This window comes from Passer domesticus, chromosome 2 (genome assembly GCF_036417665.1).
Source record: "Passer domesticus isolate bPasDom1 chromosome 2, bPasDom1.hap1, whole genome shotgun sequence".
NCBI classification, from domain to species: Eukaryota; Metazoa; Chordata; class Aves; order Passeriformes; family Passeridae; genus Passer; species Passer domesticus.
Genome location: NC_087475.1, coordinates 17251198 through 17263278, shown reverse-complemented (window position 1 = coordinate 17263278; position 12081 = coordinate 17251198). Strand labels below are relative to the sequence as shown.

At 38.9% G+C, this 12081-nt stretch overlaps 1 protein-coding gene across 2 annotated transcripts in view; it reads left to right on the top strand.

The window, feature by feature from the left end:
• Positions 1–12081, top strand: part of REPS2 (RALBP1 associated Eps domain containing 2) — a 96677-nt gene that overhangs the window by 54176 nt on the left and 30420 nt on the right. For both annotated transcript variants that reach the window (XM_064407593.1, XM_064407594.1), the window contains exons 10-13: positions 94–163; positions 2039–2104; positions 6414–6456; positions 9387–9523. In XM_064407593.1, the coding sequence (XP_064263663.1) occupies positions 94–163; positions 2039–2104; positions 6414–6456; positions 9387–9523 (316 nt within the window). The remainder of the gene's footprint in view (positions 1–93; positions 164–2038; positions 2105–6413; positions 6457–9386; positions 9524–12081) is intronic.

Genomic DNA, 12081 nt, shown 5'->3' with positions numbered 1-12081 from the left:
TATTATTTGTGTTGATCTGTATTCTTAAATATTTGGCTGTGGAAAGGTACAAGCTGTAACAATCAGTGTAATTAACACATCTTCTATCTTTAGAAGTCATCAGCTGAAGAGGTACCTGATAACTCTGCCCTATTACAAGATGGAAAGAAAGATGACAAACAAGGTATTCAAATAAATAACTTCTTTCCATTAGGGGTTAAATTAGTGTATTTTTAGTAAGCCCCTATGTTTCCAGAGTGTGTTTAATTTCTAAGCTGGCTGTGTGTTGCTAAAGATTTAAAGAGACAGCTCACTGCAGCGGAGTTGAAGACAAATGAATGGAGGGGTTTACTTCAAAATTAGTTCTGTCATATGTGAATGATATGAAATGTACCTTCTAAAATATGTTTAGCTCTAAGGCAATTAATGTTGTGCTTCTTACTTAAACAAAATTGTAATTGTGATCAGGAATTTTTTAAGAGTAAAGATTACACTGTGCCAAATTTTCAATTTCCATTTCTGCAAGAAACACCAACACTTCAAAATCAGTTTTTACTCCTGTTTGAAAAAAATAATCCCTGTATTTTCTTGCAAAATGAAAGTTTTATTCAAATTGGACTGAAAAGATTAATTGATTCATTCGTTTCATTTGACATCCATCAGCAGCAAGTCATGTGAAATTGAAGTGATCTTTCTCTTTTTTGCTGTAGTAGCTTTTATGGCTTCCAGAATTGGCACTGGATCATCACACAGCCATTCATTCCCTTTTATATTCCCTTTTCCCAATTCTTACTTGCTGTCCCTCCCTTATAGAAACAAAACAGTTGTGGGTATTCTGTTGCCTGATTCTCAGAGCTGCAGATTATGTATGAATTGAAATAAAAAATATCTTGGCCTCCCAGATGTCCACATGTTAAGATTGCATCAGAGCTGTGGGACCAGGTAGTCCACATTCCTGATTCACCTTCCACACTCAGGTGAAACAGAGTTTGACAGATTCCCAGAGTCCCTTTCTCAAAGAAAGTTTGTCAAGGATTGACATGTGTTTGTAAAACATCTTGACACACTGTCATATTCCAAGAAATCAGTGTTTTGTTGACAAGGTTTGTTTTGTTGTAAAATGTATAATGAACCAGAGAAGGACTTGAACCTTGAAGGTTATTGCTTTGAAATGTCTAGGGAAGATTTACTTTTTACTAAGGGAATATTTTTCCCTGTTCAGATGATGTTGTGCTTTTATTTTTATAGCTGACATGTTAAGTCACATGGGAACCTGTTTTGAGACATGCAGTCCTCCTTCAGGGCTGAGGATATTCTGTGTTTATGACACAAATTGCTACCTTTTCAGCCAAGAACAAATACTTTTGTTCTACCTTTTATTACTGTTCTGACAAACATGAGAACAGATCTCTCTCCTAACTGAGGGGTCTCCCCAGAAGTCGAGAACCTGCAGTTGAGGACAGTAGAAGCAAATTTTACTGCTTTTTCAAAAATATCCAAGTGAATTAATTTCACTTTGGTTATAATATAGTTAAATTCGGAAGATAATGTAAACTGAACTGGGTTACAAGACCCAAAACTTTTCCCACATGTTTTGGTTGATAAAGGCAGATAATAGAGCAGGTCAGATTGGAAGGGACATCTGGTTCAACCTCCTTGCTAAAGCAGGCTCATCCTAGAGCAGGAGAGATTTCATTCCAAGTGGTCATTTAACACTGAGTGTTACAGTTCATCAAAACACACTATTAAAAAACTCCATTAGAAAGGATGCATTAGGGGAATGTGGAAGGGGAATAAGCACTCAACTCCACAAATTGTCAAAATTTGAGATTATTTGGGAGCTTGAGTATAGGTCTTTCTTTCTGGTCTTGACTTTTGTGCTCTTGGAAATTGTTACTTGAATACTTCAGTTTTCTGAGGGTATTTGGCTACTTTTCAAGTATGTTTGGTGTTATAAGATGTCTCATACCAGTTTAGGTGTTCCTTTCTCAGACCTGATATTTCTCGATTCTACCCACACATACTTAAAGTAATTATCTTTTCTTTTTTTTTTCTTAAGCTCTTAAAGTAAGCACTACTCTCAAAACTATACCAAAGGAATTTCAGCACTTGACTGTGAAAGCAGGTAAGGAAAAAAATGCCATGTGTTACTTGCATGAGAATTTTGATCAAGTATTTCTATATCACAGTAAGCCTAAATTAGTGTAACTTGATTAATTTTTGAAAGAACTTTTTGCTTTTGTACTACTTTCCTACTGATATTAGCTTTTACCTAATAATGACTACTGTTTGTAAGATAAATATTGATTACCCTTTCAGGTTGTCAAAAGGTTTTCTTTCCCTCATTGTTAGTGTATGGGTTTTTCCTGTGTGGAAAAAATGTTTTAAGCTGTTGTAAAGATTCTGAAGTTCTGTGTTCTTCTGTGCTACAAACAAGATGCAAGAGTGTGAATATTGTACCTCTTGGTAAAAACTCATCTAAAGTATAGAATAACTAAGTAATGTTTTGGTAACTATTCTGAAATTGCCTGTTTCTTTGTGATAGCTCAGCTTTCCTATTTTGTGTCAAGGAGTTACAGGACAGAGATCTTTGGAAACACAGACCTTGAGGCACTGAAGGCACTGATGCAAGATTTTGATTCAGGGCTTGTTTCTGTGTTGAAACCACTCCTGATTTTTCTCTCTATCTGCAAAATACACTCCTTGTTCCTATCATTCTGGAAAATGTTATTTTTGGAACAGCATATTTCAAAATTACTTTTTTGGTCTAGAAACTTCCCCTGCATTCAGTTCAGTTCATCAGACCTCCCTTGCCTTCCTCTTTGTTAATCTCTTTCTACAGTGGTAAGAATGTTTGTAAGCCCTCCCTGGTCCCAGTCAAGCTAAAATCTTGCTTTCTCTTCCTTTTGCATGAATGCTTTTCCTCATGAAGATATCCTTGATTAAGAAAATGGACCCCACATGTCTGTCACAGCAGTTTTGTCTTATAGCTCGATTTATTCATGGCTGCTCAACAGCTGCATGCCTCATTTCCCAAATCTTTTTTTCCTGGCTTCTCCCCAAACACTTGGAAGCTGCCAGATTTGCTATCTTCAGCTTCTGTTCTCAAAAGATTGCTGCTTCTCCTTTACACACACACACATACACACACACACACTCTTGCACGTCCCTCTCAGGGAAATGAGAGGATGGTTGCCTGACTTTCTGTTCTGTTCTCCTTCCCCTGGTTTTGCCCAGGTGCACAGGGGAGTTTTAATTTCAGTTCAGCAATTCTGTCTTTAGTACATTTAGGGAAGACACTTACTGTCACCTGCACATCTCCTTCCCCTGTGTCTTTCATCTCCTGGTCAGGGAGATCTTCCCTATGCTGCTGTGCTCTCCAGCAGTGTTGCTGTGTTTGTGTACCAAGGGCCACAGTGGCAGAATTTCACTCCATCTTTGTGGCTCCTGTCCCTGCAGGGCTCCACTCTTGCTGTGCTGCTCATTGAGGATTTGAGCCAGCACATTCTCAGGTTGCATGCTACAACTGGTGTGAAAAGTAAAAATGTTTATCTATCCAGTCGAGTAGATGCAGCACAGTAATTGAGTGGTTGTTTCAGAATCAGTCACCATTCTGAAAGGTCATTGTAATCATTAACCTCCAGCATGAAAACTCATTTGGGATGAAGTGGGAGAAATTCTGCATGCTTCTTGGGTTATTCATTTAGGCTGTTTATGTAAACTCAGGAAAGATGATAGTCTGTGAAAGTTTTCTTTGCCATCAGAAGGTCTGGAAATTTGAAATCAGTAAGAACTTTATATGCTCAGTATTCTGAATATCTAGCCAGTTTATTTAGACTCCCTAAGTGCAGGATCATTGTTGACCTTAGCTTTTTAAAGGACTGAGAGCCAAATTTCCAAGCATTCAAATTGTACGTTTCTCCTTAGATGACCAATAAGAAATGAGTCGTTGATGTTGACTAGTGGGGAATGCTTTGGTTTTTTGATTTAGCCTTTCACCTTTTTCAGCACAATTTTTCCACCTGATCTTAAGCCTGCAAAACAAGGAGGCAGCTGTTAAGTGTAAGATGTTAGCCTACAGTTAAGAGTTACCAAATCAACATACTACAAAATATTAAAATGAAGTTGTCATGTAAGAGGGCTGCGGGAGCAGCTCAACACCCAAACCAGGAACTTCCCACCCTCTTTGCTTACTGCAGACCAAACTGCTTAGTCCATCAGGCTCTGCTACTCCAGGAATTGTACAAACTTTTGAATAATCAATGTAAATTCTTTGCTCAACAGGTTTAACTTATCCATATCATGAAAGTTAGGCTTGTGTAACCATAGCAGTAAAAATATGGAAAACTCGTGAACTGAATAAATAGTTCTGTATCATCTTCAATGATTTTGTCATGTATGTGTATAAACCTGCTCCTCAGGCATGAAGTGTGCACAAACTGAATGTACCAAAATAGCTGCAAGTTTCTTGGAAATCCTGCCACAATTATTTGTATGTCCTAATAATGAACTACCTGCTTCATAGTAGTTTTTGTATTATAGTACTTCTTTTGAAAGGAAAGCTAAGTCTGGGTATTCTGTAATTGTAGCCTTGAATTTCCTAGTTTTTCAAAAGCTTAAAAAGAAAATCCTTGGCAGTGGTATTCTATTGCTATCATTTTTTATTAGTAGTCATTTTGGAATTCTCTCTTCCTTATGTGCTTTCCTGTTTACCTCAACAGGATGTCCTTGGAGAGTTTGAATGTCAGTTTTACCTACGGGTTTTTTATTTGAAAGGCTTTCTAGAATAGAATTACAGTCTCCATAAGTAAAGGAAAATTTGACGAGTCTTAAACATGGTTTAGCCTGGAAAGGATTTATACTTCCTATTTCTAAGTGGCATATTTAATAATTGTGCATGTAATTTAATAATCAGCAATTTCAGCATTGGAAAATTGGGTCATATGGCTGTAGGGAAGCAGTGTCTGAAGTTGTATTCTCTGGGAGTTTGACACAGAGAGAGGGAGGAGGATTATCACCACTGCATATTTTAATATTAATTCCCTCTCCCTTCTTTAGTTGCTAGGAAGAGTTTGTTGCAGAGAAGTCTGGAATGACTGTGAACCAGTTTGGTGATGACAATATACTGGAACTTGGTTTATAAGTGGTCACTGCCAGCTGTGGTGGGGTTTGTTCTATCCGAAACACCGACCAGCTCTGCATGATCCTAAAAGCAGTTTCTTTTACGAAGAGCTGTTGTGTGCTGTACATGTGCCATATGCTGCTCCTTGTCTTCTGTGACCCCAAAGCCTCCTATGGATGGTCTGTGCAGTGGTACAGTGCAAGCCATTAAAAGCTCAGTATTTGCCAGCTGCTGCCACAGGCAGCTCCTGCTCAGTGGTTTGGAGGACCCCTTATATTCTCAGGTAGTGCTCTGTGGTAGCTGATGAGAGAAATGCTCTGTAGTAGCTGGTGATAAATGCCTGACTTGAAAGTAGGCATATATCTGAAGGGAAATAGAAATTCTGACAATTATTTTTTTTCCCCAACGTACTTCGTTTCTCTTGAGTGTTGTACCTTGATTAGTAGACTGAGAAAAATACAAAGAGTCACTTTGTATATGCACTGGGATCATTGATGCTTCTGTAATACCTTGAGGATATCTCAGTGGGATGAATTTGGAAGCAATCATGCAGATATGTTTTCTCAAAATTATCTGATTCTAGTAAGGAGAGTAACAGAAAAGACAGTGTAAAGCAAGGAACAGCCTCAAGGAATTACCTAGAGATGATAATTCAGCACTGTTGTTTTCCTGTCACATAAAACCTGCATGTGGCGGGGTATTTGGAATTGATCCAAATAACAGAAACCCATTTTTACATTAATAGAAATATGTTTGATCAACATCTTGACTTAAAAGCTTTCTTCATTCAAATACCTTTTGTTCCCAAGGTCAAAACAGTCTCAACATGACATGTTAATATTTTGTAATGGGTGATGTACATTTACACTAATTAGTTAAAGTATTTAGGAAGGACATAAACCTTTGTGCTTTTGGAAGCAGACAAGTAATAGATTAAGAGTTCTGGACTAAGAGCAAAATGTTTTCTATAAAGAGTTTTATTGTTCCTTACGTTGCTATATCACAACTACATCTATGACTACAGGTCAGATCTACCAGACCTATTCCTCTTCCTGTGTTCTGCTAACCAAATTAAAAAGGTGAAGCTCTCACTACATGTTGGCTTTTGAATTCTTAGGACATTTACACACTACAAAAAGAAAGGGGAAGGAGAAGTGAAAATCAATCCCCATTGCTCATGTGAGATGAGTATACTCTCACATCCAGATTTGCAACACTCACATGTTTAATGGACACTGATTCTGAAGCTGAAGAAATTTATTTAAAATATGATGTTTTAGTGGTTCTTTTTTCTTTTTCTTTTCTATTCCAGCTGCTCAAGAACCTAATGCATTCAGAGCCAGACCACGATCCAGGTACTGCTTTCACTCCTGTTTCAGGAAAAGGCATATGCTCCTCTGGTGTTAGATACCAGGCATCAGAACTGGTGTTGGGTTTTTTTTTTTTTAATTGGTGTTGTGCTGGAAGTACAGCTCAGATCAGACAGATTTACCAGAAGGAATCTGTAAGCTATAGACCCTACATAAATACTGTGCTAGGGCCCCATGATCTCTGGTCATAAGGTGCTGGAAGTTTTGCCTATCTGCCCAGCCCTGCTGCCTTGTTGGGGTGGTGGCTGCCTCGAGCCCAGCCCCAGGGGTGTCATGCAGGATAGCTGGGACCACCCCACTGCAGGGAACATCCTCAGCAATTCTGTGCTCTTGCAACCTGCATGGTGATTTCAAATGGAGGGAGGCACTGCACATTCCTGCCGAAACAGCAGTAGTAGCTCAGCTCTGGGCTGTGGGTGAGTGAATTCTTTTGTTGGCATCCATGTGCTTGGCTGTGTTTGGTTGGTGTGTAACGGAAGGACTTCAGGACTGTTGTGTGCTAGAAGTGACACCTGCTGAATTTGAAAGAAAAGGGAAACCTGTGCCAGAAAGCATTGTATATAAATGGATTCCCTCCTGGGTTGGTTGTCACCTACTGGTGTATAGCCATATTGTTAATTCACCTCCAAATTTTATTTTTGGTGCTAGTTAGAGGGGTCTGCTTAGGACTTTTTTGCTTGGGTAATGAGAGTATAATCAGAAGCTGTCTGCTTATAGTCTTGTCAAAGCCTGCTAGTAAGAGAGGATCAGCTATAAGCATGGTGATTGAGGATTGAAATCCTCTGTTCTTAGGACCTATATTCGGGAAGGCTGAACTGCCTCGTGTGCTGTTTTTCTGCTGCTAGCCAAAGCTTTTTAGTTTCTGCAGAGTTTTAAATTTCTTGCTGTGTTACTGAATTGCAAATATGCAAAAAGTGTGTGCAAATACATACAACACGAAATGCTTAAACAAGCTCAGAAAAGGTCACTTGAATGTGACTGCTCTGTCACATGTGGCTGTCTCACATCTGACTGTATGTCACTGCTTCATTGCAGAAGTTGAGACTAAAGATGCTTGAGCACATGCTTGAACTCAGACCTGCTGTGTTGTTGGAAATGGGATGAAATACCACAGAGGGATTTATTTTTCTCTTTAGAATGACTGGGGTGTTATGAAAAAACGTGTATTAATAGACTTCAAAACCAGATTCTTCAAAACCAGATTGGAATATATTCAATAAATGAGAAAACAAATAAAAACAGTGAAAGAATTTGTGGTGTGAAAAGTAAATCTGGTAAACTTGGTGGTGATAATGAGCAAGTAGAATTGTTGGTGGCTCCTCTGGTGGGTCCTAAAAATTCTGATTCAGAAGTGAGGAGGACTTTGACAGTCCTGTTAGAGAAAGAAGTAAATTAGGAAGTCTTGTCTCTAGCGGAACCAGAACAAGATTTACATGAAGTAAATCAGTGATTCAGGCTCCTTTAAGAAAAGTTGTGGGACTGCTGGGAAAGCCATCTATGTGCATGTGCTGTTTACTAACTGAGTTACTGACTTGGATAGAGGATGTTGCATCTCATTGTAACAATCCAAATGATATGCATAGTTTTATTAAATCTGTGATGATGACACATAACCCCAGCTGGGGAGATACATAAGTTCAATTAGAAATTTTATTTATTAAGAAAAAAAAGAGTAGTTCTAGAAAAAGCAAAGGAAGGACTGAGTAGGAGAAAAGTTGAGGAGCTAGATTGGAAAATTCCTGGGGGAGCATGAATATCAAATCGTGATAAACCTCTCCCTAAAGAAGATCTTGAATGGGATTTGAAGGAAGATGTTGGATTAAAAGGAGTAAAAGTCTTGATTTTATGTGGGAATTCATAATGGAGTGGAAAAATCTAGGAGTCTTGCAAATTTGTATGAGGTAAAGCAGGGAGACAGAGAATCTCCATTAGCTTTTCATGAGTAGTTGTGTGAAGTGGCTCATAAATGGACAAACTCAGACCCGGAGAGTAAGGGTAGTAGGATGTTGTTCAATATGCTCGTAATTGGACAGCTGGCACTGGATATGAGGAAGCTGTTTGGCAAAAAAAAAAAGGTCCATTTGTCATTAGTGGGAGTAATTTCTGTTTTACCCAAATGTGCTTTTGGTCTTGCTCTGACATGCAGTATGTGTTACAGTAACTCTAACATCTCATGTCACCAGTGCTCATTTTGAACAGTCTTGGTCTTGCGTGGCCTTGGTTTTTCTAAACTCATAACTACAACAGCTGAAAAAATTTAACAGTATTTGGCAAAATCAAAATTCTTAGCAAATTCACCACACCACACTGGGATTAATGTGCTGTGGGAGGGCCTGGAAAGAGATACTGAGCCACGTATTTGACCAGTTGTATTCACTTTGGAGCTATTCACTTTTTCTGGATTTTGTGCAATGTGGTGACTGTTTCCTATGGAAAATTTATTCTAATAGTTAAAAATTGATTCTAGTAGTGAAAATATTACAAATTACGAAATGTGTACTTGCAAGAGATAGTGTGAATCTCTACCTGTATAAACACTACCCTTGCTGTTGGGAAAGGCAACAGAAACTCCAAGAGGTCTATGTGGGAAATTTACTTTGGTTTATTCAAAATAGTTGCTACAATTATCCTGCTGGCAAAGTTACATAAGAAGGCCTCAAGCTGTGTTACAAAAAGCCTTAAAAATGCTAGCCCTGTAAGCATGACTCATTCCTTTCTCCACATGCTTAGGTCCCTCTGTTGCCAAGTAAATCTGTGTTGTTATAAGAGGGAGCTCTTAGTCATTAGGGCAAGGAATTTCCACCATGAGCCTGACTTCTGATCAGTGTATTTTTAGGTACTATTCACTACAGTTGTTTAAAATTAATTTTTGAAATAAAATATTTTCTGCTTTTCCCCAACATGTTTTTCCTTAGGTCTTATTCTAGCACATCAATAGAAGATGCCATGAAAAAGGGAGAAGAGCCCCCTACTCCACCTCCAAGGCCACAGAAATCACATTCCAGAGCTTCCTCCTTGGATCTGAACAAAATATTTCAGCAAAACACACAAGGTAAAGTTTGCTTTCTTTGCTCCTTCTGAGACCATTCAGGTTAGCTGTGTTCTTGGCAACTTGATCTGTTTGCAGAGGTGCTTGGCAATATGTGCATTTGCTGGCCTTTGCTGCAGACAGCAATGCACTGCAGAACAGGAGTTCTGCTTGTGCACTTGCTTGTGTTACATTGCCACTGAGGGGAAAAATCACTGTTTCTATAATTAAGGTGATTATAATGTTTTCTGGCACAGTAATGGGAAGCTTAACATATGGTAGTCTGTCATCACTGACTGTTTATAACTAGTCTGGCTGTTTAGACAACTCTCATCAGTAACTAGAGTATAATTGATTTTTATTACTATTTATTTTTTGTAGTTCAGGAGCAGGAAGAAAACCCTTAATGTTTAAACTGGGAGAAAGAAAGCAAACATTTCTGATGTTGAAGTCTAACATATGCATGAGAACAATCAGAAGCTGCTCTGAGTTAAAAAAAAGGGTAATTTCTTTTGACATGGGTGCATGTTGAGGGGAGAGAAAGAAAATGTAGACTAGTAGCTGGGGTGAACTGAAAGAAAATGGCTTTTCATCACGTTACCCTTTGAGTGTGCCTCTTGCCTTGAAGTGGGAAGAGGAGCTGTTTGTTCAGGGCAGCAGTCACACAGCGTGGCTGTGCTTCAGCAGTGTCCTTGAACCAGACCAGAGGTTTGTGTGCTGCACACCAATCATCTGACTCAAGGACCAGTTTAAACACGGTCATGCTTGTGCTTCAGAAGAAAGCCAAGGTTTGGCTGTGTCAAGGAATGTTTAACTGGGCTCTGTAATGTGGCTCTTGGAGTAGAAAAGAGTTTTACCTCTTGCTATATGGGACATTTTGTGCAAACACTAGAGGGAATTGAAGAGTCCTGCTATGTGTGCTGATCCCTGACACTCAGTAGGAATAAACTTTTTTTTTTGCCTTACACAGAGGAGTAATTCCTTATCTTTGTTCCTGTTGAGGGATCTGGTGCCTCTAATTTTGATTTTGTTATACATCAAAATAAAACCCCAAACAGAGCCAAGTGCACATTTTCTACTGCAGCAAATTTTCTTGGAATCCAGATAACAAGTATAACTGGAAGGAAACTGGAAGGAAGTAAACTTGGGTTTAAATTTCACTTGGAACACAAATGAAAGAAGAATGTAAATTCTTGAAGAAGTCATTCTGTGAATGAAAATGAACATCTTGTTTTTGCAATAGTTAATTTTGAAAGTCACAAAGCGGTTTCTTTTGGGGAAGTTAACACACTGTGTGCAGTTTTGAGTACCACAATATAAAAAAGACATTAAGCCATTAGAGAGTATCCAGAGGAGGGCAAGAGAGATGATGAAGGGTCTGGAGGTGAAGCTGTATGAGGTGCAGCTGAGGTGGCTTGATCTGTCCAGCCTGCTGAAGAGACTGAGGGGAGGCATCATTTCAGTCTGCAGCTTTCTCTTGAGGAGAAGTAGAGGGGCAGGCACTGATCTCTCTGTGGTGGCAGTGACAGGACCCAAGGGAATGGCTTGGAGTTGTGTCAGGGAAGGTTTAGGTTGGATATTAGGAAAATTTTCTTTGCTCAGAGGGTGGTTGGGCACTGGAACGGACTCCCCAGGGAAGTGGTCACAGCACCAACCCTGAGTTTGAGAAGCATGTGGACAATGCCCTCAGGCACGTGGTGTGACTGTTGAGGTGTCCTGTGCAGGGCCAGGAGTTGAATTCATTGTCCTGGTGGGTCTTTTCCAATTCAAGATATTCTATGCTTCTGTGTATATCTAGCATGACTAGAATAATCCTTTTTCGGTGCATTAGTTTTTGTTCTACTAGTTCTAGTTCAGAAACAATTGTAGTTTGGGGAGATTGGTGGATAATCTGATTCCAGACCCACAGAGGAATGCTCAGTAGTACTGAGTTTTGTTTTCAGTTCCACATAGGTCATGTTGATCTATAGGTATCATTTCTTTAATTGTAAAACCATCTGTGCTTTGAAGCATTTGTTTTGTTTATTTCCTTTTTAAAGGGCAGAAAAAGAAAAATACTTGAAGTAAATTCAGTTAAAGACTGTGGTGAATCCCTGTTGTGGGCACTGGAATTTTTTAATTTGTTTTTTTGTTCTTCATTTACTGCTGCTATATCATGTTTGTTATCGTCTTATTATGCCTTTCTCCTGGCCAGTATACACACAGAATATTTGTGTGTGATGGCTGGGATGTCCAGCAATGGATTAGCCATAAAAATGTGCTTTAAAATTGTTGCATGGAGAGGTAACTGGACTGGAAAAAGGCACCTTCATAGCTGCACTTCTTTGGGTTGCTGCAACAAGTGCTACCCAGGACAGACATAAAAAAGCATGAGAACTTGTTGAAAAGCACCACTTTCTGAAATATCCAAATGAATTTCTGTTAAGAGACAGAAATCTCTTCTATTTTTGTTTTTATTCATGTAGTCTTTATGTTAGCATCTGAAGAAAAATCCTGTGCTGCTACATTCTCAATGTATTTCTTTTTGTTGAATGTGTAATCTCTGGCATTTGGCCTGTGTTCTTGTTAAGAAAATACTTGGC